The 27,509-nt window shown below is 49.0% G+C and overlaps 1 protein-coding gene across 2 annotated transcripts; it reads left to right on the forward strand.

The window, feature by feature from the left end:
- Positions 1-639: 639 nt before the first annotated feature.
- On the forward strand, positions 640-27,340 carry LOC120381294 (olfactory receptor 11A1-like). 2 transcript variants are annotated; one of them, XM_039499490.1, is made up of 4 exons: positions 640-673; positions 1,264-1,408; positions 21,164-21,478; positions 26,330-27,340. In XM_039499490.1, the coding sequence occupies exons 3-4, from the start codon at positions 21,390-21,392 to the stop codon at positions 27,294-27,296; spliced, it is 1,056 nt and encodes a 351-aa protein (XP_039355424.1). In that variant the 5' UTR covers positions 640-673; positions 1,264-1,408; positions 21,164-21,389; the 3' UTR covers positions 27,297-27,340. The 2 variants fall into 2 exon arrangements, with proteins under 2 accessions (XP_039355424.1, XP_039355423.1); XM_039499489.1 differs by lacking the exon at positions 640-673 and having other exon boundaries at positions 968-1,383.
- Positions 27,341-27,509: the final 169 nt, after the last annotated feature.

Genomic DNA, 27,509 nt, shown 5'->3' on the forward strand with positions numbered 1-27,509 from the left:
CGCCAGGCTGCATTGCCATCTAGTGACCATAGGAGAGATTGCCCACATCTGGACCTGTGTGCGCTGGTTGTAGGGTTAATACGGAGAACCAGATAATTCCGGAATGTGTTTGCCACAAAAGAAGCTATTGTGTCATACAGGAGGCCTGTGATATGCAGGGAGTCAGATTAGATGCTCTAATGATCTCTTCTGGCCATCAAGATGACTAATTTCTGAAAAACTGAGTGGCGCATTGGGAGCAGCGTCTGATGTTTTACTGTCTAGCTGGCTTGCTTCCTAGAATGAACACTCCTTGAGTGGGGTGATCCACAGGAAGTAGCTCAAACCTCCAAAGTGCCTGGCCAGGGGCAGGACATTAGCACAGCAAGGGAGGGGTGTGGCAGTGACATCACAAAGACCTTTTGCAGGACCTCAGGCTATTGGTCAAAGGTGGTGGGGAGGTGGTGACCTCACAGAGAGATGCTGACATCAGCCAGGCAGGACAGGGGCGAGGGGCCAGGGAAACCTCAGAGACTCCCGTGGCTTTGCTTCAGCAAGTCTCCTTCTCAAGGTGTTTCTTTGAGGACTAAGAGAGTATTCGGGTTCACGTACGGGAGCGCCAGGAGGAACCTCTTTCGAGTTTTCTCCTTCCTTTTAGTGATTTTACTAGAAAACAGATGTCCCTGTTTAGAAGGTAAGAGCCTCCTCGAGGTTTGAAACCTGTTCAGTCTGATCCATCTGGTGACAGTTGAATTCTAGGCAAGGAAAACATGAGATGAAGGAGGCAGAATTTTATTCCGCACCTGAGATTTTGTCCCTTAGTATCACTGGGGACATTAAGGTTTGTCCTTTTTGTTTCACCTTTTCCTCCGTCCATCCCTCCCTCCCCCCCTCCCTTCTTTCTCTTCGTCTCTTGCTTCGTTTGTCCTTTCTCCTGTTACCCTCCCAACACCAGGAGAGTGGTGTGTGTGTGTGTGTGTGTGTGTGTGTGTGTGTGTGTGTGTGTGTGTGTGTGTGTGTGTGTGTGTGTGTGTTAGTTTGCAGGGACTGGTAGGGGCCAGTGTGCTCTGAGAATAGCCATGCCTTTGATGACAGCAGAGCCCTGATTATGGGGCCTATAAAGGCAGACGAGGAGTCAGCCAGCAGGACAGCAGTCCAGGAGTCACAAACATAGGTGGGCACCGGGGAGTTTGAGTGGGAGTTTGTCAGGGGAGTGTGGGGAAGGGAGTATGTGGTGTTCTGGTTTTGTTTTGTGTGTGTGTTTTCCCTTTTTCTCCTTGACAGGCATTTAGGTGGGAGGCTGTGACAGCTACAGAGGCAGCAGTGGTAGAGACCCCAGGAAGGAAAGCGACAACGAAGCTGATTGGATGTGGAAGCTGTGGAATGTACCTTATCCTGGAACAGGTACCTGAAACGAGCTTCAAAGCAAGTGAGAAAGGCCAAAAGCTGGGTAGAGATGTACCTTGCGAAGGGAATTAAAACCAATAGTAAAAGGTTTTTTAGCCATATAAATAGGAAGAAAACCAAGAAAGAAGAAGTGGGACCGCTTAAAACTGTAAACGGAGTGGAGATTAAGGATAAGCTAGGCATGGCACAAAATCTAAACGAATATTTTGCCTCGGTCTTTAATGAGGCTAATGAAGGGCTTAGGAATAGTGGCAGAGTGACTGATGGGAATGAAGGTGCGGGGTTGGAAATTACAGTATACAAGGTAGAAGCCAAACTTGAACAGCTTAACGGTAGTAAATCCGGCGGCCCGGATAATCTTCATCCTAGAATATTAAAGGAATTGGCGAGTGAAATTGCAAGCCCGTTAGCAATAATTTTTAATGAATCTCTAAACTCGGGGGTTGTACCGTTTGACTGGAGATTAGCTAATATAGTTCCTATTTTCAAGAAGGGGAAAAAAAGTGACCCGCTTAATTACAGGCCTGTTAGTTTAACATCTGTAGTATGTAAAGTCATGGAAAAAATATTAAAGGAGAGAGTAGTTACGGACCTTGAGGTCAATGGCAATTGGGACAAATTACAACATGGATTTACGAAAGGTAGATCATGCCAAACCAACCTGATCTCCTTTTTTGAGAAAGTAACAGATTTTTTGGACAAGGGAAATGCGGTGGATCGAATATATCTTGATTTCAGTAAGGCGTTTGATACGGTACCGCATGAAGAATTACTGGTTAAATTGGAAAAGATGGGGATCGAAATGAAAATCCAGAGGTGGATAAGGAACTGGTTAAAGGGGAGACTGCAGCGGGTCGTATTGAAAGGTGATCTGTCGGGTTGGAGGGAGGTTACCAGTGGAGTTCCTCAAGGTTCGGTTTTGGGTCCGATCTTATTCAATCTATTTATCACTGACCTCAGAACCAAAAGTAGGAGTGGGCTGATAAAGTTTGCGGATGACACGAAGTTGGGAGGTATTGCCATTTCGGAGAAGGATCGGGATATCCTCCAGGGAGATTTGGATGACCTTGTAAACTGGAGTATTAGTAATAGGATGAAATTCAACAGTGAGAAGTGTACGGTTATGCATTTAGGGATGACTAACAGGAATTTTAGTTATAAGCTGGGGACGCACCAGTTGGAAGTAATGGAAGAGGAGAAGAACCTCGGAGTCCTGGTTGATCGCAGGATGACTATGAGTCGGCAATGTGATGTGGCCGTTAAAAAAGCTAATGCGGTCTTGGGATGCATTAGGCGAGGTATTTCTAGTAGAGATAAGGAGGTGCTAGTCCCGTTATACAAGGTGTTGGTGAGACCTCATTTGGAGTACTGTGTGCAGTTTTGGTCTCCCATGTTTAAGAAGGACGAATTCAAACCGGAACGGGTACAAAGAAGGGCCACTAGAATGATCCGAGGAATGGAAAGCCTGTCGTATGAAAGGAGACTTGAGGAGCTCGGTTTGTTTTCCTTAACCAAAAGAAGGTTGAGAGGAGATATGATTGCTCTCTTTAAATATATCACAGGGATAAATACCAGGGAGGGAGAGGAATTATTTCAGCTCAGTACTAACGTGGACACAAGAACAAATGGATATAAATTGGCAGTCAGGAAGTTTAGGCTTGAAATTAGACGAAGGTTTCTAACCATCAGGGGAGTGAAATTCTGGAACAGCCTACCGAGGAAAACAGTGGGGGCAAAGGACCTCTCTGGCTTTAAGATTAAGCTTGATAAATTTATGGAGGGAATTGTTTGATAGGATAACGTGATTTAGTCAATAGGTCAATAACGTGCGACCACAGGTAATTAGTACCGAGGGTCAATGTTGGGATATTGAAAGTCTTTTTCCTGAGTGTCTGGCTGGAGAGTCTTGCCCGCATGCTCGGGGTTCAGCTGATCGCCATATTTGGGGTCGGGAAAGAATTTTCCTCCAGGGTAGATTGGCAGTGGCCCTGGAGGTTTTTCGCCTTCCTCCGCAGCATGGGGCAGGGGTCGCTTGCTGGAGGATTATCTGCTACTTGAAGTCTTTAAATCAGAATTTGGGGACTTCAACAGCTGAGTCAAGGGAGACAATTATTTCAGGAGTGGGTGGGTCAGTTTTTGTGGCCTGCATCTTGCGGGAGGTCAGACTAGATGATCATAATGGTCCCTTCTGATCTTAAGTTCTATGATTCTATGTATAAAGTGCCAACTGATAAGGCTGATGGAAGATCCAAGGTTTGGAGATGCAGGTGGAAACTATGGTTGAGGTTTGAAGGGGATTTGACCAGATGGCTCGGGGGAAGGAGAGAGGAGGCTGAAGGGAAAAGTGAAGAGTCGCAGATACAAGCCGGACTGGAGAACTCTGAGGGGAGGCTGCTGGGTGAGGAAAGTGGCCCGTGGAAGCATGTGACTATGAGAACCAGGTGGAGGACAAGATCTGTGGATGAGGGGAAAGCAGTGGACATGTTATTCCTTGACTTTAGCAAAGCTTTTGATACAGTCTCCCACAGTATTCTTGCCAGCAAGTTAAAGAAGTATGGGCTGGATGAATGGACTATAAGGTGTCTAGAAAGCTGGCTAGATTGTCTTGCTCAACACGTAGTGATCAATGTCTCCATGTCTAGTTGGCAGCTGGTATCAAGCGGAGTGCCCCAAGGGTCGGTCCTGGGGCTGGTTTTGTTCAATATCTTCATTAATGATCTGGAGGTTGGCGTGGATTGCACCCTCAGCAAGTTTGAAGATGACACTAAACTAGGAGGAGTGGTATATACACTGGAGGGTAGGGGTAGGATACAGAGTGACCTAGACAAATTGGAGGATTGGGCCAAAAGAAATCTGATGAGCTTCAACAAGGACAAGTGCAGAGTCCTGCACTTAGGACAGAATAATGCCATGCATTGATACAGACTAGGGACCGAATGGCTAGACAGCAGTTCTGCAGAAAAGCACCTAGGGGTTACAGTGGACAAGAAGTTAGATATGAGTCAAGAGTGTGAACCTTGTTGCCAAGGCTAATGGCATTTTGGGCTGTATAAGCAGGGGCATTGCCAGCAGATCGAGGGACGTGAAAAAATTGGAAAGAGTCCAGCGGAGGGCAACAAAAATGATTAGGGGGCTGGAGCACATGACTTATGAGGAGAGGCTGAGGGAACTGGGATTGTTTAGTCTGCAGAAGAGAAGAATGAGGGGGGATTTGATAGCTGCTTTCAACTACCTGAAAGGGGGTTCCAAAGAGGATGGATCTAGACTGTTCTCAGTGGTAGCAGATGAGAGAACAAGGAGCAATGGTCTCAAGTTGCAGTGGGGGAGGTTTAGGTTGGATATTAGGAAAGACTATTTCACTAGGAGGATAGTGAAGCACTGGAATGGGTTACCTAGGGAGGTGGTGGAATCTCCATCCTTAGAGGTTTTTAAGGCCCAGCTTGACAAAGCCCTGGCTGGGATGATTTAGTTGGGGTTGGTCCTACCTGAGCAGGGAGTTGGACTAGATACCTCCTGAGGACTCTTCCAACCCTAATCTTCTATGGTTCTAAGTAGAAATTACCACATCCAATGCAGAAGTCAAACTCAAGCAGCTTAAAGGGACTAAATCAGGGGGCCCAGATAATCTTCATCCAAGAATATTAAAGGAACTTGCATATGAAATTGCAAGCCCAATAGCACAGAATTTTTAATGAATCCGTAAACTCGGGGGTAGCACCCTATGACTGGAGAATTGCTAATATAGTTCCTATTTTTAAGAAATGGGGGGAAAGGTGATGCAGGAAACTGCAGGCCCATTAGTTTGATCACAGTCTATGCAAGGCCTTGGAACAAATTTGGAAAGAGAAAGTAGTTAAGGACACAGAGGTTAATGATAATTGGGATAAAATACAATATGGTTTTACAAAAGGTAGATTGCGCCAGACCAACCTGATCTCTTTCTTTGAGAAGATAATTGATTTTTTAGACATAGGAAATGCAGCAGATCTAATTTACCTGGATTTCAGTAAAGCATTTTATACAGTTCCACATGGGAAATTATTAGTTAAATTCAGTGATGAGCTTCCAAAATCTTAACAACCGGTTCCCTACTGGGTCTTGGGCAGCACTTCGGCGGCGGGTCCTTCACTCTCTCCGGGTCTTTGGAGGCACTTCGGCAACAGGTCCTTCAGTGCCAGCGAAGACCCGGAGCAAGTGAAGGACCCACCGCCGAAGTGCTGCCGAAGACTCAGAGCGCCGCCCGGTGAGTGCAAGCCCCATGTGGTTTTTTTACGTGTTTTTTTTTTAGTCATCCCTGCCAGGGCCCCGTCGAAACTGTTCGAATTGGGCCCCGCACTTCCTAAAGCCGGCCATGCCTGTACCATCACTCCCTGCAGCTCCACTGGTGCTGTATCTGGCCGTGGCAAGCAGTACAGCTCACTGGACATGTACCCACGATTCGTAGCGCCACCACTCGCTGCGTTGCTCAATGCTTGGTAGCAGACATTGTTCTGCTGCTTCAAACCCTACAGGTGGCTGAAGTGGGCGAAACTGCAAACAGGACACTGAGCAGACTCCTTAGTGGGCCATCAAGCAGGCTAGACAGAACTGACACCAACTTGTCTGGGGTGTTCCCTGGAAGCATAACACAAGTTTGAAATACAGACAGTAAAGCCAATATTCATAACATCAACGACAAAAATGAGACACATAAACAGATAGCATAATTCTAATCAGCCAATCATAACCTCTCCATAGACCCCTTACACGACAACCTTTATACAATATTGGCTGCAAATCTAGAATAGTGGTCGCAACAGTGATCTATACAGTTACAGTTTATGTCAATAACATCACAGGAGGTAACACGGCATCAGTGAGCCTGATATTGGAATACAGCCTCCAGTTTTGGTGTCCTCGTTTGAAAAAGATGTTGTGAAATTGGAGCTGGGGCAGCAAGAGCCACCAAATCTTCTGAGGGCTGGAGAAAAATGCTTTCTAGTGAGCTATTGAAAGAGCTCAACCTGTTTAAATTATCAAAAGAGGAATGAAAGGTGACTTCATTGAAGTGTTGAAGTGCCTTAATGGAGAGAACATATGGGGTATTAAAGGGCTCTTTAATGTAGCAGAGAAAGGCATAACAAGACCCAATGGCTGGAAGGTGAAAAGAGAAAAATTCATATTACAAAGAAGGCACAAATATTCAACAGCGAGGATGATTCAGCACAGGAACAAGCTACCAAGGAAATTGGTGGATTCACCATCTCCTGATATCATTTCATGAAGACTAGATGCCTTTCTGGAATGTGTTTGCCCCAAAAGAAGCTATTGTGTCATACAGGAGGCCTGTGATATGCAGGGGGTCAGATTAGATGCTCTAATGATCTCTTCTGGCCATCAAGTTGACCAATTTCTGAAAAAGTGAGTGGCGCATTGGGAGCAGCGTCTGATGTTTTACTGTCTAGCTGGCTTGCTTCCTAGAATGAACACTCCTTGAGTGGGGTGATCCACAGGAAGTAGCTCAAACCTCCAAAGTGCCTGGCCAGGGGCAGGACATTAGCACAGCAAGGGAGGGGTGTGGCAGTGACATCACAAAAACCTTTTGCAGGACCTCAGGCTATTGGTCAAAGGTGGTGGGGAGGTGGTGACCTCACAGAGAGATGCTGACATCAGCCAGGCAGGACAGGGGCGAGGGGCCAGGGAAACCTCAGAGACTCCCGTGGCTTTGCTTCAGCAAGTCTCCTTCTCAAGGTGTTTCTTTGAGGACTAAGAGAGTATTCGGGTTCACGTACGGGAGCGCCAGGAGGAACCTCTTTCGAGTTTTCTCCTTCCTTTTAGTGATTTTACTAGAAAACAGATGTCCCTGTTTAGAAGGTAAGAGCCTCCTCGAGGTTTGAAACCTGTTCAGTCTGATCCATCTGGTGACAGTTGAATTCTAGGCAAGGAAAACATGAGATGAAGGAGGCAGAATTTTATTCCGCACCTGAGATTTTGTCCCTTAGAATCACTGGGGACATTAAGGTTTGTCCTTTTTGTTTCACCTTTTCCTCGGTCCATCCCTCCCTCCCTTCTTTCTCTTCATCTCTTGCTTCGTTTGTCCTTTCTCCTGTTCCCCTCCCAACACCAGGAGAGTGGTGGGTGTGTGTGTGTGTGTGTGTGTGTGTGTGTGTGTGTGTGTGTGTGAGTTTGCAGGGACTGGTAGGGGGCAGTGTGCTCTGAGAATAGCCAAGCCTTTCATGACGCCAGAGCCCTGATTATGGGGCCTATAAAGGCAGACGAGGAGTCAGCCAGCAGGACAGCAGTCCAGGAGTCACAAACATAGGTGGGCACCGGGGAGTTTGAGTGGGAGTTTGTCAGGGGAGTGTGGGGAAGGGAGTATGTGGTGTTCTGGTTTTGTTTTGTGTGTGTGTTTTCCCTTTTTCTCCTTGACAGGCATTTAGGTGGGAGGCTGTGACAGCGACAGAGGCAGCAGTGGTAGAGACCCCAGGAAGGTAAGCGACAATGAAGCTGATTGGATGTGGAAGCTGTGGAGTGTACCTTATCCTGGTACCTGAAAAGAGCTTCATTTGTATGAAGTGCCACCTGATAAGGCTGATGGAAGATCCAAGGTTTGGAGATGCAGGTGGCAACTATGGTTGATGTTTGAAGGGGATTTGAGCAGATGGCTCGGGGGAAGGAGAGAGGAGGCTGAAGGGAAAAGTGAAGAGTCGCAGATACAAGCCGGACTGGAGAACTCAGAGGGGAGGCTGCTGGGTGAGGAAAATGGCCCGTGGAAGCATGTGACTATGAGAACCAGGTGGAGGACAAGATCTGTGGATGAGGGGAAAGCAGTGGACATGTTATTCCTTGACTTTAGCAAAGCTTTTGATACAGTCTCCCACAGTATTCTTGCCAGCAAGTTAAAGAAGTATGGGCTGGATGAATGGAATATAAGGTGGCTAGAAAGCTGGCTAGATTGTCTTGCTCAACACGTAGTGATCAATGTCTCCATGTCTAGTTGGCAGCTGGTATCAAGCGGAGTGCCCCAAGGGTCGGTCCTGGGGCCGATTTTGTTCAATATCTTCATTAATGATCTGGAGGATGGCGTGGATTGCACCCTCAGCAAGTTTGAAGATGACACTAAACTAGGAGGAGTGGTATATACACTGGAGGGTAGATACAGAGTGACCTAGACAAATTGGAGGATTGGGCCAAAAGAAATCTGATGAGCTTCAACAAGGACAAGTGCAGAATCCTGCACTTAGGACAGAATAATGCCATGCATTGATACAGACTAGGGACTGTATGGCTGGACAGCAGTTCTGCAGAAAAGCACCTAGGGGTTACAGTGGACAAGAAGCTGGATATGAGTCAACAGTGTGAACCTTGTTGCCAAGGCTAATGGCATTTTGGACTGTATAAGCAGGGGAATTGCCAGCAGATCGAGGGACGTGAAAAAATTGGAAAGAGTCCAGCGGAGGGCAACAAAAATGATTAGTGGGCTGGAGCACATGACTTATGAGGAGAAGCTGAGGGAACTGGGATTGTTTAGTCTGCAGAAGAGAAGAATGAGGGGTCCCTGCTGTGCTCAGTGGGGTTTGGGCTGGGGTACGGTGCTGTGTTCCTTCGCAAAGGGCAGGTGTTTGCTACTTTACTCAGTAAGGCCTAGGTGATAACAAGATGAAAAATTCCAGCTCTTTTTCTTGGATATTGTTTCTCTTCTTCTTGCACATTCAGGGTTATAGCTGAGAACGTTCACTGACCCTGAAGTTGCATAAAATGTGTTTTGTCTTCATACAGTTTAATTTCATTCCTTTCAATTCTCTGATCAACACAGCTCTGAGTGGTAAAAGTGGGGTTTTCACAAAGATAACCCTGGCAATAAAATATAGACTGAACCAACGCATGAGTAAGAGCTTCACTGTTTAACAGCTTGTAGAGGTGCGGACTCACCCCCACGGCACCTCCTGTTGGTGACTTCTGGGAATCAGCTCGTTCCAGCTCCAGAGCGCCCTTTGCAGGCCGGTGATCCGCCTGGCCCCTGGCCCCCGTGCCCCTCCCTGGACCCGGTGCCCCTTTAGCTGAGGTTCTGCCCCCTGGCAGTAACCCCTTTCTCTCAGGGTCTACCCTGCCCAGGGAACCCCCCACCTACTATCCCCACCTCACCTCAGTATACAGCTACTGCCAGTCATTGTCTCACCTTCGTGCCCTGGGGCAGACTGCAATATCAGCCATTCAGCACTGGCAAGGAGGGTTTCGACCTGCTGCCTTGGCCTACCCCTGGGCTGCCCTCTGCAACTCCCAGGACCTCTTGGCCTTCTGCTAGGCCCTGCTCCAGTCAGGTACCCTGTCTCTAGCTCCCTGCAGCCAGGCCCATCTCCCGCTACAAACAGAGAGAGACTGATCCTTCTGGCTTCCCTGGCCTTCTAAGAAGGCCCTGTTGCTCAGGTTGGGGCGTGGCCCCAGCTGCAGCCACTTCCTGCAATCAGCCAGGGTTTTACCTTGCCCAGCCCCAGCCCTCTGCAGGGCTTTTCCAACCCCTTTAAGGCTGGAGCAGGGGGTCACCCCGTTACACAGCACAGAGTTAAAAGATTTTCTTTCTATTACAAAAAAACCAACGGAAATTAACAAACAAAAACCCTTCATTTAACCTTACTTATGTTTGCTTTCATCAATAAAATCATTAGGAAATACAAAGTCAAGGTTTTTAAACAGGATGGAAAGGTTACAAAGTGAAGCATTCTCAGGTTAGCAAATGTCCAAAGAAGTGTTGCCCTGGCACCCTCAATTCAGTCCTCTTCTGCATTTGCAGGATGATGCAGTCTTTGATGACATGATCCCATAGTATTTTTTCCCACGGGACCCCTTCCTCATTCAGTGCACAGGGTTTTCTGCTGTGGGGCTGTGTATTGAAGGAGTCTGTTGCCTGTAGGGTCCCTGCCTCATTTCTTGCGGAGTTAACGTTGCACAGGCAATGCTCATTCTGGTATTTCCTAACCTGAGAGTGCTTCACTTTGCAGCCTTTTAGTCCTCTGTGCATTTCCTAATGTTTATAGCTTGCTTTACTGAGGAGAACAGTCTTTATGACAAAGGGTTGGGGGTTTTTTTTGGTAATGTCTCCATTATTTATCCGGTCAGTGTCAATAGTGTGCGCTTTACAAGACAGAGAAAGTAAGGACACGCCCTGATACAAAGCCCCTCTGCTCTAAGGGAGACTGACACATACAAAGAAAGCAGGAGATTTAAGAACTAGGACGTTCTTTCTTTCTTTTGATGAATAGTCATTTGTTTATTATGAATTATGATTATGATTAAAGAAAGGGTTGTGGATTGGAGAACTTGTGCGGTGAGGATGTTCTATGCAGAAGTTTCCATTGTTTGGCACATGCAGCTGATCTGAAGTGCCACGCAGTGCTAGGTTTTGAGTAGCAAGCCCTCTCACAATGGCAAAGAGCCTTTTCAGAACTCTGATGCAATCTTCTCTTCATGCTGATCATCTATGGTGACCTTTAATCTTAGGCTCCTCTCAAGTTCTTTCCACCTATGGAATGCTCTCTGGTGATTTGCTGCCCTCTCATGGCATGCCACATTTCTAGCCAGATTTTTCCAGTCCTTTGTTCCTGTAGAACACAATGTGGCTGGAACATTAGACTGGAGGAGGTTGCAACAAAACCAGTATGCAGCATTCTGGGGTTTTGAGTACCTAAGCCATGGCCTCTCCACTTTGTCACCATTGGGGATTTCACACCAGGAATGTGTTGGATGGAAACTTCTATTTTCATTGTCTTTGGGGAACGTGAAGTTTTTCACCTGCTGTGGCCCATGCAGTACAAGGAAGTCCTTCAGGCTATTGCTCAAGTGGGTCCACAGTCCTGGATCATGTAGATTTAAGGAACTAAACTCAGCAGCAGCTGTTTCTTGTGCCTCCACCACACTCTTCTCTGAGCTACACTTTTCTTCAGGAATGTGCATGGTTACATCCATTTGAGATGGAGATATGGATGCTGCAGTAGCTGCCAGGTCACCTGCACTCTGACTAACTGGAAGATCAGGCATCTCCTCACCACTCACATCCTCATTGGGTCCGTAAGGCTCAGTGTGAACATGTGTGTCTCTGTATCTCAGGAGAGCTCCTTCCTGCTTAGATAGAAAAGCTTCCTTTGCTTTCTTTCATTTTCTGAATGTTGCCCCAGGGGGGCGTTTTCTTCTTTCACTCATGACTGCTGTTCTGTGCCAGCTATAGTGGCTCTCAACACTCACTTGAAGGGGACAAATAAGCAGGCTGGTAGCAGGGCCTGAGTGAGGGAAGATCTCAGCCTCTTAAGGGCCTAACCGGCTCCTACTACTTCAGTTGATTGTCTGTTCTCCTCAAGTGGGTTCAGGGAAGCAGCAGGAAATAGGAAGCTCCCTGATAAGCTGGTGTTAATCAGTCCAGGCACCAGCGGGTGCTCTGGAGGTACATAAGAGGCTCCTCCTCTCTCTCGTGGACCATTGAGTAGCCTCATGAAAACATCCCAGCTGTCGACATAGGCACCAGCAACCGATTCCCCAAGCTAAAGTCCCCTTTGCAATCCAGGGAAACAGCCTGGGTTGTCTGGAGTGCAGGGTTTGGCCCATGGTGACTGCAGACCCTGCCCCTGCTGCACAGTGACTCCTGGGACCCCTCTAGCCCATCAGCACTCGGCTCTCCCGCATTCTGCTGAGCGGCTGAGATCTGGGGGAACAGAAACCCTTTGTTAGAGACGGAAAATCTCCTCCCAGGAACACTCTGTCAATGGCTGCCATACGCTGTCCCTGTGAAACCCCAAATGTGCAGCTCCTCGGATTCCCACAGGGGAGATCTCAGCTCATTCACTTGTCACCCGTGGCCACAGTCTCTGACAGGGGGAATGTAGAGGGTTTTTTTGCCAATGGTCCCTTCTACAGCGCCCAGAATGGGAGTAGGTTTGGCCTTGTGATGTGAGGCCTGGGTCTGAGAATCAGGGCTCCTGGGATCTGGGGCTCTGCAATGGGGTGTGGTCTAGTGAGTGGAGCTGGATTTGTTGACAGTGAGTGAGAGGGGCTTGTGCTGAAGGACCCTGGGTCAATCCCCATCAATTCTTGGGATGTCTACATGTGGCCACGATTTTACTTACCTCTCAATGTAGGTTATTTAGCCCATTCCTGGACACACATGTTACATCTGCTGCTGGCCATCCCTGAGATGGAGGTCCTTCATCCACACAAGGACATGGCACATCAAGGTCAATCCAGCAGCTCTCATCCGGTCTTCACCTCCACAATGGAGGGCGAGCTCTAACCTGACCAGAGAAAGACAGGGTGGTATTCTTCAGGGGAATCTGCTGGTGCTCCTGCATCCCCTGCTCCACCTCACACCCCGACACGCTAAGGGTTTTCCAAAGATACCACTAGTGGCATTGTAGGAAAGCCAGTGACTTCTACCTGTGAAGGTGGCTGAAGCTTCTGGCAGACACTGGAGTCCTGGATCCTTACACCTCCTTTGGGGATCCTTTTCCTAGGAATAAAATAAGGATACCACACAGAGAATGACATTTGAATCCCAGGGAAAAGGGATGATCTCAGCGAGGCTACGTACCAGGAACCCAATTTTTGTCCCAAGAGCCACAATTACCCAGATGAGATTTTCTTCCTGTAAATGGGCTACTCACCGCCGCGGCGCCTCCTGCTGTTTTTTCTGGGGAATTCGCTTTCTTTCAGCCCGGAGCGCCCTCTGCAGGCCGGTGATCCCCCCTTTTTCCTATCAGCCCCGTGTCCCTCCCAGGACCCAGTGCCCCTTTCACTATAATTGGGTCTCTCCCTCCCAGGGGAACCCCCACACTACTGTCCCCATTTTGCCTCAGTAGTGGCCACTGACAGTCATGGTCTAGCCCCACACCCTGGGGCAGACTGCAGTATCAGCCCACTCATCACAGGCAAAAGGGGTTTGGACCTGCTGCTTTGTCCTACCCCTGGGCTGCCCTCTGCAACTCCCAGTACCTTTGGCCCTTTGCTAGGCCGCAGCCTCGGGCTTTCCAGGCTGGAGCTTCCCTAGCTCCTCAGCCTGTTCCCAGCCCTGCTTCACCCAGGTACTTTACCTCTGGTCATAAGCAGCCAGGCCCATCCCTCTCTGAAACCAGAGAGAGACTGTCTGGGCTCTGGCTTCCCTGCCCTCTTATAAGCCCCAGGGCTTCAGTTTGGGGCGTGGCCCCAGCTGTGGCCACTTTGCAGAGCCACGCCTCTCAAGCCCTGGCAGGCAGCATTTCAAGCCCCTCCGGGCAGGAGCCAGGTCCACCCTGCTACACACCCTCCCCCTCAAGAACCCCTCCGGGGGGAGGCAGGCGGGGTGTTCTATCGGCCCAGCATTCTTCTCAGCTGGGCCCGCAGGGAATCTCTTTCCTGTCGCAGGCCCTCCATTGCGTGGAGCAGCCTGCTGACTTCCCCCTGGCTCCGGGTCCCCACCATACACCTCCCTGGTCCTCTGTGGGTTCTCCCCTCAGTTTGGGTTCCCTGGTTACAGCGAGGCCATTTTGCCCCAGCCCCTTTCTGTTTAGGGGCCTCGGTCCGGACTACCCCTTCCTGGCGGGGGGTCCCAGACCGAGCCTCAGTTACAGGCACGCCCCCTTTCTGCCCTAGGGGGTATTGTCTCATGATGTGGCCCTCGGGGAGGCAGTGGAAGCACGCTCGAGGCCTCCCCCCTGCCTCGGCCCCATTTTTGTGGGCCTCAGCCCTTCTTTCTGGGCTTGGCTGGGCCCTGCGAGTTCCGTGGGGGCACTCCCGCTTCAAGTGCCCCGGTTTCCCACAGGCCCAACAGTTCCTTGGCCTGGGCACCGTCCTCCTCTGCTGCCGCTGAAACAGCCCCGCTTGCTGCTTGGCGAGCCGGGCTCGACAGGCCCTCCAATAGTAGTCTCTGTCCCGTCTCTCCCCCATTTTGGGATCCGCTAGTCTCTGAGTGCCCGGTCCCGGACTCGGGGCCCGGGCGGCCGGTCCTATAGGGGCCTCGGCCTCGAGAAAGTCCTCCATAAGCCTAACGGCCGTGCTCAGCGTTTGCAGGTGGTGCCGCAACACCCACGCCCTCCCGGGAGTCGGGAGGATGTGCACAAACTGTTCGAGGACTATTTGCTCCGTGATGTCAGCGGAGGCTCTCTGCTCTGGCTGTAGCCATCGGGTCGCTGCATCCCTTAACTCCTGGGCCACAGCCCGGGGCCGGACGCCCGGAGGGTAAAACTTTCCCTGAAACCGCCGTCGAAAGGTCTCCGGGGTGACCTCGAAGGCATCCAATATGGCCGCCTTCACTCGGGCGTAAACCCGGTCCTCATCGTCGGGGAGGCCCCGATAGGCCCTCTGAGTGGCCCCCGTCAGATAGGGGGCAAGAAGGATCACCCACTGGTCTGGTGCCCACCCGGCTACTGCCACCACCCTTTCGAAAGTTACGAGATACGCCTCGGGGTCATCCTCGGGCCCCATCTTGGCCAGACGCACGGGTGGCGCAGGGGGTGCAGGTGAAGCAGCCCCCCCTGGTGCGACGCCACCAGGGCTCGGCCACAGGGTGGCGAGCTGCTGGAGACATTGGGTCTGTTGCTCCCGATGCTGGACCGCCAAGAACTGAAGTAGCTGCTGCTGGTGGGCCCCCAGCTGCTCCACGAGCTGCTGCTGCTGCTGCTGCTGCTGCTGGCTTTTGGCCAGGAGTTTAATAAGAGTCTCTGTCTCCATTCTTTATCTAAGGCCGTCGTCCTCTGGGCAACTGTCCCACAGTTCTTGCCCAGGCCTCTTGTATCAGGGGCGGACCGCTATGCCCGCATTCTCCACCACGTGTAAACGGGTCACTCACCGCCGCGGCGCCTCCTGCTGGTTTTTCTGGGGAATTCGCTTTCTTTCAGCCCAGAGCGCCCTCTGCAGGCCGGTGATCCCCCCTTTTTCCTATCGGCCCCGTGTCCCTCCCAGGACCCGGTGCCCCTTTCACTATAATTGGGTCTCCCCCTCCCAGGGGAACCCCCACACTACTGTCCCCACTTTGCCTCAGTAGTGGCCACTGACAGTCATGGTCTAGCCCCACACCCTGGGGCAGACTGCAGTATCAGCCCACTCATCACAGGCAAAAGGGGTTTGGACCTGCTGCTTTGTCCTACCCCTGGGCTGCCCTCTGCAATTCCCAGTACCTTTGGCCCTTTGCTAGGCCGCAGCCTGGGGCTTTCCAGGCTGGAGCTTCCCTAGCTCCTCAGCCTGTTCCCAGCCCTGCTTCACCCAGGTACTTTACCTCTGGTCATAAGCAGCCAGGCCCATCCCTCTCTGAAACCAGAGAGAGACTGTCTGGGTTCTGGCTTCCCTGCCCTCTTATAAACCCCAGGGCTTCAGTTTGGGGCGTGGCCCCAGCTGTGGCCACTTTGCAGAGCCACGCCTCTCAAGCCCTGGCAGGCAGCATTTCAAGCCCCTCCGGGCAGGAGCCAGGTCCACCCTGCTACACTTCCCCATTTGCTTTCAGCTTATTTACTCACAGGATTCATTTGTTTGCTTTGCTGGGTCTCCGCTCTCTGCAGCTCTTCATTGGTTTTAGTAACAACCTTTCAGTTTTTGATTCTGTTGCCTCTTCTTACAGTGTAGCATCTGCTTAGCACTTTTAAAAAAAAATCAATTCAAACCAAAATCCTGATCCTACATTGAAGATCTAGCCCCGTCCTGTCCCGGCCCCAGCTGAGGGTCCCCAGCTTTGGCCCCACGGCTCCAGCCTGGGCCCCGCAACGCTAGTGCTGGTCCCGGCCCCGGCCCCGCACCTCTGGCCCAGCCCCCGCGGCGCCGGTGCTGGTCCCGGCCTGTCCCCACGGCTCAGGCTCCACCACGCTTGTGCCGGCCCGGGGCCACAGTTGTGGCTCCGCGGCACCGGCGCCGTTCCCAGCCCGGGTCCGCAGTTGCGGCTGCGGCTCTGGCTCTGGTGCCGGCCAAGTCCCATGGTCTCGACGCCGGTGCCGGGCCTGCGGTTGTGGTGACGGCGCTGGTGCCGCGGTTGCGGCTCCGGCGCCAGTCCCACGGTTGTGGCACCGGCGCCGCGGCACCAGTGCCAGTCCAAGCCCGGCACCGCGCTTGCGGCTCCAGCCTTGCGGTTGCAGCTCCGGCCCTGCAGCACTGGTGTCGGTGCTGGTCCCAGTCCCAGTCCCGGTCCCGGCCCCAGCCCCGACCCCACAGTTGTATCATTTCAGTTCACTAACCACACATCAAATTGCCTTTGTTTAAGAAATCAGTTCGTTTGAAATGCAAAACATTTTGATACAACTTGTTTCTTATGCTTCTCTTTCTAGCTCTGGCATGACCTTGCTGTGTGACCAAAGAGAGGTCACTTCTTTTCTCTTTCCCTCGGTATCATGGGAGATGGAGAAAATTCTCTCAGTCCTAGCAGAAGACAGATTTGAGCGAGTCAGGCGTGTTAGGGACATCGTGCTCTAAAGGAGAATGGGCGATTGTTGTTTGGGGTAAGAATCCCAACAGATTTGTTACTTGTCCCCCAACCAAAGCCAATATCACCTTTCTGTATTTTCAGTCATGAGTTAGACAGTCTCAGCACCCCTCTGTCTCCCGCAGCCCTCACGTGTTCCTTGGATTAGGGAGGCTTGGATGCTAAGAGAACTGGAATAATTTTACTGGCTTCCTGGGTGTTACTAGCCCATGAGGGTCTCAGTCTGGTCCCCGAGGCCCACACTCCCAGACACAAAAGATCAGGACGGATTGATTTCACTCAAAGTTTTTTGTATTTGTATTTTTGAATTATTGTCCTCATGAAAGATTGTCATGAAATCTTAGAGCTGGTAGATGACAGAACAAGGAGCAATGATCTCAAGTTGCAGTGTGGAAGGCTTTGATATTAGCAAAAACTTTTTCACTAGGAGGGTGGTGATGTCTTTGAATCTCCTAGGATAGAGTCTCCTATCTTGTACTTACAGCCTATTTTTTCCTTACCTTCAACACAGATGACAATATCTTTGAAACAAATCCACATCAAAATGAAAAACACACGCACAGAATCTCCTCTACAGCAACTGTCTCTTGGTCCTCAGCGAGAGACCGCGAGGTGGAGGCTTGCTGCAGCAAGGCTACAGGGCACTCCGAGGTTCCCCCTGCCCGCATCCCTGTCCTGCCCGGCTGTTGGCAAGGGAGCTCTGTGAGGTCACAGACGCCTCATCATCTTTGCCCAATAGGTTGAGTTCCTGCCAAAGGCCTTTGTGAAGTCACTGCCACACCCACCTTTCCCTGGCAGGCCTGATGTCTGCCCCTGGCCAGCTCAGCTGGATGTTTAAGCTGCAGCCCGGATCACCCCACTTGCTCATTATTGATTCTGGGGAGCAAGCAGGCCACCCAGTAAAACAGCAGAGTCTGTTCCGCACCCCACACTGAGCTTTTCATAGAGGTTATGAAACAATTCCATCTCCTAATCTGGCCTCTATTTCACAGGCTATGAAATTTCACACACTTTGCACCATATGAAGCCCAATTGCTTGTAAGTCACTAAAAGGCACCTTCCAGAATGACAGGCAGTTGTGATATGAGGACACCAGGAAACAAAGACTCCACCTCTCCCCTGGGTAATTTGTTCCAGTGGCTAGTTTCCCTCACCGTCAAAAATGTGTGCCTACGTCTCATTTGAATTTCCCTGGCTTCAGCTGGCAGCTCTTGGTTCTTGTTGTGCCTTTTTTGGCTAGATCGAATTAGCCCTGCCCCGTGAAATCCGATCTCCCCGTACTGCTGGACCCCCCAGCCAGGAGAACCCAGTAGGGGCCTCCTAGCTTTTTCTCTGCCCGGCTGGGGACAGGACTTCCTCTCCGTGGGGATATCAGACGCACCTGCAGAGGCAATACAGAAGTGAGTGTGCTGCATCAGGTCGGTGTTGGGCTCAGGGCTTTGGCCTTGGCAGCTTCTGCTCCAGTCACGTCTCTGGGTACCCGGACTGAGAGCTTCTGGCTCCCTGTGGCTGCAGCCAGTGCTGGGGCACTGGGCCCAGGACTTTCATGCCCCTCCCAACTCCTGCCGGCACTCTGGGTGCCTGGGCTCGGGGCTTCTGCCTGGCATCTGAAGTGAGAGCTCTGGGCTTCCGTTGCAGTGTTCTGTCATTGGGTACCACTGAGAACACTGCTGTAAAGCTGCCTGATTTGGGATAGCTCATTCCAAAGGGGAAGAAGGTATACCAGTCCAAGGGAGCTTGATATTGGTTCGCTGTGAACACGTTAGAGGTTGTACTGGTAGAACGATTTCCATGTGTAGCAAGGTCAAGATTCACCTGTGCAGCGCCTCCTGCTGGTCATCTTGGGACTTAGCTCTTCTCCAGCCCAGAGCGCCCTCTGCAGGCCGGGGTCTCGCCTACCTCTGGCCCCCATATCCCTCCCGGATGCCGGTTTCCCTTTACTTCGGGGTTCTGCCCCCAGCAGTAATCCACAGCCTGGGTCTCCCCTCCCAGGGGAACCCTCAGCCCTATATCCCCACTTTGCCTCAGTGGTTATCATCTAGCCCCGCTCACTGCGGGAGACTGAAGTCTGTACTGGCCACGCATCATTGGCAAGGGGGTAGGACCTGCTGCCTTTGCCTATCCCTGGGCTGCCCCTCTGCAGCCACAGTACCTTTCCGAGGCCTTCAGCAAGGCCTGCAGCCTGGGGGATTACCAGGCTGGAGTTCCCCAGCTCCCTTTGCCCTTTCCCAGCACTGCTCCACCTCTGGTATCCTGCTTCCAGGCCACTAGGTCCTTCTCTCTCCACTGCTAGAGAAAGACTGACCCAGTTCCTCTCTGAGCCCTTATAACAGCGCCGGCTGCACAAGCAAAAATGTACCCAGGGCCAAGGGCCATTGTGGGCTGCAGAGATGGGAAAGGGGCAATCGTACTGTATCATGTAGACTAGGGAAAGCAGAGGGTAAAGTTTGGTAAAGGCGTGGCCATTTTGTACAATGAGCATTAGGAGGAAGCCAAGGGTGATATGGACAATGTTTTCTGTATCCTTCCTATTGATCTCTACATGGCGGCAGATCACAGTGAATCGTAAAGAGCCAGTAATAATGATTAAACCCCTGATTTCAGTTACAAAATATTCCTTATGTTATGGAGTCAATCAACTTGGAATTTAAAATTTAAGACATGGTCCAAGAAGATTTTGGTCTGTCTCTGTATTCTAGCCAGTTTTAGATTATATGTGCATCCTTCGAAGAGTTAAGCTATGGGATTTCATCCCTGACTGCAATATGAAATGAAAATTCTGATCCTGCATAGCTCTAATAATGAGAAAATCACCACCACATTTCTTAGAAATTTCACACAGAATTTATTTCCGCCTAACGGAGTAAATTTCCAGCTAAAATAATATTTGCAGCTTTTTTGGTTTGTGTTTTGAATGAAGGTGGGATAATTGTGTGACCAGTAATACTCTTTCTACCCCTGGGAGCTAACCACAGGGATTTTCAAACTTTTTTACTTTTGGTGTAAGATGCTCCCCTGGCTGGGTCTCTTTATGTAGTGAGGCCTACTGTGGAGTAAGGAAACCTGGTTAAAGAGAAGGACAGAAGTGTTTATGTAGTGCCGTACCCACTTCTCTGTGGTTATGCCATGAGCGCTTGGAGGAAACTGGACAACAAATTATTTTAGGCATCAGTTCTGCTGTACCCAAAAGCTCCTGCCCATCGAGCTCAGTTCTGGGATCTACTTCTGGCACAATTTTGTCCAAAGTGTTGGTGCCAGGGACCTGGACCTAATGGGGAATCCTGCACTTGATCAATGAGTTATTTCAAAGGTTATTTCAAGGGCACTTACAGACAGATTATGCCAAGTGGGTTTTTCCAAAGCACCGAGGCTCCTCAAACTCACTGATTGCAAAAGGTGTTCGCAACTTCAATGCTTTTTAAAGTCCCACCCAGGGCTGGATTCACAAAGGGTCTGTGATAATTGGCCTACAAACTTACCCTCAGTGTGAGTTCAACTGGGAGAAGTGAGTGACAGTTCATACAGCATCATGGTGACCAAGAACAACAACTGGGGATGGAAAAAAGATGCAAAGAAGAGACAAAAGACTGAATTAGTCCAGACAAAAGCTTTTGCTAGAACTAAAGGACGGTGTTATGGTTGTGCCTAGTAAATGAGAGCAGCGTGAGAGCACAAGTCAATGAACCAAAACTGGTGCGTGGGAAATTTGAGCTAATTGACAGACAAGATAGTAAGGGGATGGGCTATTGCCCCATCGCTCCCTTTGGGGTTCTCAGAGAAAGAGACTTTGGAAGGAAAGTTGGTCATTGCCACACTGGTTGACCAAAGGACAAGAGAAGGGGAAGGTGCAAACTTCACCAGCCTGGACTCCCACCCCCACTGTCTCCTGGCATCCTGGACTTTCTTCCTAATGAGGAGGTGCTGGGTAAAGCTACATGCCAGTGCTACCAAAACTCTGCGCTCCTTGAGCAAGGACCCGACCTGCCATAACCCACATGCTCACTCTGCCTTGGCAGCGCACTCAGGCACTAGGGCACAGGACAGCTTTAGGGCACAGACGTATTTCACACCCACCTTCAACAGGACGGAGTGAGAGAGGCCTGGGGCAGGGACCATCTCTTTCTTCTGTGTTTGTACAGCACCAAGCAGAGTGGGGCCGTGGTCCGTGTCTCGGACTTCATATAATAAAGACTTTTTAGTTCTGAAGCTTTTCCTTCTCTGGTCCATTCCCTGAGTGGCCAAAAGAAGTTTGAGTCTATTAACACACTGTCTACCTCAAGAATCTAAACAACATGTTATTCACTTTTTCTTCCCTGTAATTTAATGTGCCCACTAGCAAAGTCTCAAGGGAAAATTCACCTGTTGTGTTTGCAGGGTAAACAATGACTCAGGAGAGACATTTATTTTCTGGTGAGAGATACAAGGCAAAGCAAACCAAGGGTCTCAGCACAACTACGGTGTCCAGCCAGGAACATGCAGGTTTCGTTACTGCGCTTCACTGCGCTTGTACCTATTCGGACCCTACAAGCCTCTGCCAATACTGCGCAGGGTAGATGTACCTTGAGACAACTAAAATAGGTGAAGAGGGTGCAGATCAGAGATGGGTGGCAGAACCAGTATTCTGCTCTCTGAAATTCCAAGTGAAGAGGTCAAGTTACAGATTCCAGCTTCTTCTATGCCAACTTTAAGGTAAACAAACCTTTCACACTCATCTTTGTTAAAAATAGATCATTGAGGACAGGGAAAAAAATGTCACAGCATCCATCACCTGCACAAAGGTATCATTTCCTTTTGGATGACACCAAGTCTTTTCCCCGGGCCATGGACACAATTAATGGGTTCATGCTGTAAAGAATTTTGGTGATGGAAAACTCTCAGTGATAAGAATGAGAACATTTCTGAGGACTTTCCATCTTCAATACTGAATAATGTTACCAATACTTTACCACATGCAATTCTGGGTTTGTACAGCTCCGAGTGCAATGGGTCTTGGTCCATGAGTAGGTCTCCTAGGGACCATTGCAATATTAATAATCAATAATAATCTCTATCAAGAATTGACTCATAATAATTCCCATAATCATTAATATAGTGTTGTGACTGATACTGTTGAGGAAAATAGTTGTCTGTGCAAAAAAGTGCTTTGTATGTGAATGAAGTTTCTGAATGTCTGGCTAATGGCTCAGAAGTGAATCTGGAATTAGATAAAATACAGAGAGAAGTCTTAATCAGGAGCATGTTTCTGTAGAGCAGATTAAAGGTGATAGTCAGATTAAAGCTTTAATTGAGGAAGAAAAGGGTAGGTTTTTGATAGGTAGCGGATTGTTGGCAAGTGAAGCTTGTGAAAATGAGCCTGAATAAGGTAGAAGTAATTTGCTTAAAGCAGCTCAGTGCAATGAGACACTATCTGTGGAGAGTAGCAATTTATCTGTTGGGAGTGACAACTTGCCTGTTAAGAAAGCTGTCGCCCACTTTCCAAGTATATGTCTGAAATCAGCCATGGATGCTGGGACAAAGGAAAGGATACCTCCAATTGTTTGTTAAGAATGGCAGTGTGTCTGCTGCAAAAGTGTGTGTGTGTGTAGCTCTTTGTCTGTGGAGCAGATGTAAAGTGCTTCTCAGTTTATGCTACCTGAAAGTTTATCAGGCCTGGTCTACACTAAGCGTTTAAACCGGTTTTAGGAGCGTAAAACCGATTTAATGCCACACCCGTCCACACTGAGAGGCCCTTTATATCGATATAAAGGGCTCTTTAAACCGGTTTCTGTACTCCTCCCTAACGAGAGCAGTAGCGCTAGTATCGGAATTACCATATCGGATTAGGGTTAGTGTGGCCGCAGATCGACGGTATTGGCCTCCGGGAGCTATCCCACAGTGCACCACTGACCGCTCTGGACAGCAATCTGAACTCGGATGCAGTGGCCAGGTAGACAGGAAAAGCCCCGCGAACTTTTGAATATTTCCTGTTTGCCCAGCATGGAGCTCCGATCAGCACGTGTGGCGATGCAATTAAAAATCAAAATAAAGAAAGAGCTCCAGCATGGACCATGCGGATGTGATCGCAGTAAGGGCAGGCAAATCTGTTCTATCAGCGCTCCGTTACAGAAGACGAAATTCAATATCATTTTTTTAAAATCTCCAGACAGACGCCATAGCAGGGACTCAGCGCACTGCTGCGTGACAAGTGTAACGGAAAGCCAAAGAATCAAATGGACGCTCATGGACTGGAGGACTCAAGCTATCCCACAGTTCCTGCAGTCTCCGAAAAGCATTTGCATTCTTGGCGGAGTTCCAAATGCTTCTAGGGTCAAACACAGTGTCCGCGGTGGGTCAGGGCATAGCTCGGCAATTTACGCACCCCCCCACCCACCCCCAGAAGTGAAAGGGAAAACAATCCTCTCTTGACTCTTTTACATGTCACCCTATCTTTACTGAATGCTGCAGATAGACGTGATGCTGCAGCACTCAACACCAACATCCTTGCTCCCCCCCCCCGCCATGGGTGGCTGATGGTGCAATATGGCTGATATCCATCGTCATCATCAGCCTATTGGCACATGGGGCAGTGCAAAAGGACTGGTAACCATGCCGACTAACATCAGTGAGGTCAATCAAGGGTGCCTGCTCCTAATTTTTCCTGGTAGATGGTGCAGTATGGCTGGTAACTGTCTTCATCATAGCAACAGGGGGCTGAGCTCCATCAGCCCCCACCCTTCGTGTGTAAAGAAAAGATTCAATTGCCTCTGGACTAGCAGCGGGATGCTGGGCTCCTCTCCTCCACACTGCTTAATGTCCTGTCTGGACTATCATAGCAGCTGGAGGCTGCCTTCCACTCATTTCTCACTAACAAGTCACTGTGTCTTATTCCTGCATTCTTTATTACTTCATCACACAAGTGGGGGGACAACGCTACGGTAGCCCAGGAAGGCTGGGGGAAGAACGGAATCAACAGGTGGGGTTGTTGCAGGAGCACCCCCTGTGAATAGAATACAGCTCATAATTTCTGCGGGATCTGACACAGAGCAGCTGTGCTCTCTGGTTCTATGATACAGTGGTTCTCTAGTACACTTGCCAGTATTCTAGGCAGGACTGATTCTATTTTTAGATACCAAAAAGGAGGGATTGACTCAGGGAGTCATTCCCATTTTTGGCTTTTGCGCCCCTGGCTGATCTCAGCCAGGGGCACTTATGACAGCAGCAAATGGTGCAGTGCAAAAGGACTGGTAACTATGATCATCTTATTACCAATTTATGGTATGGTAGATGGTACAGTATGGCTGATAACCATCTCTGCTGTCATGCAAAAGCAAAAGCATGCTGCTGTGTAGCGCTGCTGAATCGCCTCTGTCAGCGGCATCTAGTACACATACAGTGACAGTCACAAAAGGCAAAACAGGCGCCATGATTGCCATGCTATGGCATCTGCCAGGGCAATCCAGGGGAAAAAGGCGCGAAATGCTTGTCTGCCGTTGCTTTCCCAGAGGAAGGAGTGACTGACAACATTTACCCAGAACCACCCGCGACAATGATTTTTGCCCCATCAGGCACTGGGATCTCAACCCGGAAATTCCAAGGGGCGGGGGAGGCTGCGGGAACTATGGGATAGCTATGGAATAGCTACCCACAGTGCAACGCTCCAGAAATCGACGCTAGCATCGGACCGTGGACGCACACCACCGATTTAATGTGTTTAGTGTGGCCGTGCGCACTCAATTTTATACAATCTGTTTTGCTAAACCGGTTTATGTAAATTTGGAATAATCCCGTAGTGTAGACGTACCCTCAGTTGTACCAGAGTTGGTTCTGGATTTAACAAAAGCCCAGGAAGGAAAAGTCCCTAAGTTTGCGTCTGCTAGGGACACTGGCATTGTAACTAGGTTGCATTCAGTTACTGTCATAGCAAAGTTCCAAGAACCTCTGGTGCTTCTATTTTGCCTGTTGCTAGTGTGTTGCTGAGTAAGGTTATGACAACTCTGTTTAACCTGGTTGATAGCATGACCAGGCACAAGGAGAGCATGAAGGTGATTTAACTCTGTTACCCACTGACAGTGTGGAAACTTGTAACAAGGACGGAATGGTCCCTAAATCTGTGTGTGTGGAGCCTGGTAACCTGCATGTTGTTTTCTGTGTTAATCAGCGTGAACCTGAAAAAAATTACATGCCTTCTGAGAAAAAAGAATCAGTCCACACTTACTGGAAAAAAAAATTCCTTCCAACTGGTGTTCAGAAGAGTGCTACACGACACATACATAACCTCATGAGCAGAGGGCGGCGAGGATACCCTCCCACATTATGACCAGCAAATAATAATAATAATAACTTTTCCTTCCTGGGCTTTTGTTAACCTGAATGTGTGCCAGCCAGGATGCCCTCACTGACTAAAGGTAACTGCTTTTTACCTTTCAGAAGGGATCTGCCTCCTTGAGCTGTTGGGAAATGTAGTGCTAGATAGATGTTAACAATGGTTATCTGTATAGGCTGAGCTTTGCATAGCGTCTTTACTGTGCACACCACTCCCCAAGGCACTTTCGGAAATCTCAGCCTGAAGAATATAGTTTGGAACCATAGGGATGGCTAGATCAGATGAGATCATTGATCTACCCAGTGCAGTATCCTATCTCCAACTATTATATGCACACGCTGCTTTCTTTTAACCCACTCATTTAATTAGCTATTAAATTGTCCTATACGCTAAGGCGGGGTAATTTTCCTTTTCAAACCTCTGAATTTTTATCTTTGGTTTGTTTTTGAGTTCTTGATAATGTAACTCTGGCCATTCCAGTTCACCATGTAAATGCTCGGTCCTTTAAAATCACGGTTTGCTGCTCGTGGCTTGCCTTCCGCAGACCAGGGCAGCATGGGGTGGGATCAAACAAAACGCCCTTGCAGAGAATACATTGAATGGACTTTCCAAACATTTTAATGTTCTGGTTCTCAAATGTTTGTATTGGTGAGCCCTTTCACACAGCAAGCCTCTGAGTGCAATCCCCCTTATAAATTAAAATCATATTTAAAAAAAAATTAACACTATTATAAATGTTGGAGGCAAAGCAGAGTTTGGGGGTGGAGGCTGACAGCTCGCAATCGCTGACATAATACCCTTGTGACCCCTTCAGGGGCCACGACCCCCAGTTTGAGGACCCTTGTTCTAGAACATGACAAATTCATGCAACTTTATGCAGCTCCAATTTTTTTTAAGCCAACACAAAAATAAAATAAAAGATTGTTGTTGTGCATTGCACAGGACTTCCAGTGCTTTCCATGCAGTTCTCAACACTGATATAACCTGTACGTCTATACCGTATGAATACCTAGCCTGATATTTCATGTCATAAATTCAGTGTCCATATAGAACAACAGTGTCTTTACACTGCTGTTAGTGGAGATCAAAAATCTGTTACAGAGATTGACTTGTCTGCCAGTTTACAGCTCAGGTTGCATTCCTCTAGTGACAAGCAGAAGACACTAAAAAAAGAAACTTATGGCATTATTTGCTGATGGTGTATTAATCTTGAAATATATTGTTATGTTCTCTTTCAGGAGAGAGCCACTACCTATGGCCAGTGCAGACTGGCGCAATAAAACAGCTACAGATTTCATCCTCCTGGGATTTGGGGATCTCCCTGAGCTGCAAATTCTTCTCTTTCTTCTTTTTTCAGTGATCTACATTGTGACCATGGTAGGGAACATCCTAATCATTACACTCATTGTAACTGATCAGCACCTGCACACCCCCATGTACTTCTTCCTGGGGAACTTGTCCTGCTTGGAGACCTGCTACACCTGCACCATCCTGCCCAGGCTGCTGGCCAGTCTCCTAACAGGGGACAGAACCATTTCTGTGCAGGGCTGCCTTACACAGTATTATTTGTTTGGTTTATTTGGAGCCACAGAATGTTATCTCTTAGCTGCAATGTCTTATGATCGGTATTTAGCAATATGCAAACCACTGTACTATGGAGCCCGTATGAATGGCAGATTCTGTGTCCTGCTGGCAGCTGGGTCTTGGATAAATGGGTTTTTGCCTACTACCATAACAACATCTTTGATGTCACAACTGCCTTTCTGTGGCCCTGGCAAGATTGATCACTTCTTTTGTGACTTCACCCCAGTGATAGACCTCTCCTGCAGCGACATCCGCTTGTTAGAACTTTTGGGTGTTGTCCTGTCAGGTGTATGTTCACTGCCCCCATCTCTATTAACTGTAACATCTTATATTTGTATCATCACCTCCATCCTGAGAATGCCTTCCACCACCGGGCGGCAAAAGGCCTTTTCCACCTGCTCCTCTCACCTCATAGTGGTTACAACTTTCTATGGGACCCTGATCATTGTTTATCTCCTCCCCAAAACTAAGATACTGCGAGACCTGAACAAAGTGTTCTCCATCTTCTACACCATCCTGACACCCCTTGTCAATCCACTCATCTACAGCCTGAGGAACAAAGAGGTAAAAAAGGCCCTAAAAAAAGCAGTCAGTAAATTTACAGCTTTCACAAGAATTTAGAGACAGTTAGGTCACTGTTTTAGCTGTCAATGAAATGGCAATAAACTGAGGAGATTTACTGAATATGGGAAACAGATCTTTCTGTTTGGTGTTGTGTGGTTATTTCTTCACAATAGCTAGTGATGACTTGTGGCAAAGAAGAATGAAGTTACTAACTAAATAATCAAGACTTCTCCAGGGTCAAAAAAAATGGGTGATATCCTGACCCTGCTG

The sequence above is a fragment of the Mauremys reevesii genome, linkage group 13, assembly GCF_016161935.1.
Source record: "Mauremys reevesii isolate NIE-2019 linkage group 13, ASM1616193v1, whole genome shotgun sequence".
NCBI classification, from domain to species: domain Eukaryota; kingdom Metazoa; phylum Chordata; order Testudines; family Geoemydidae; genus Mauremys; species Mauremys reevesii.

Coding starts and splice junctions, on each gene's coding strand:
- LOC120381294 (XM_039499490.1), top strand. CDS start 21,390: ATGGGTGGCAGAACCAGTATTCTGCTCTCTGAAATTCCAAGTGAAGAG. Junction 21,479..26,329: donor TCTTCTATGCCAACTTTAAG/GTAAACAAACCT, acceptor GTTCTCTTTCAG/GAGAGAGCCACTACCTATGG.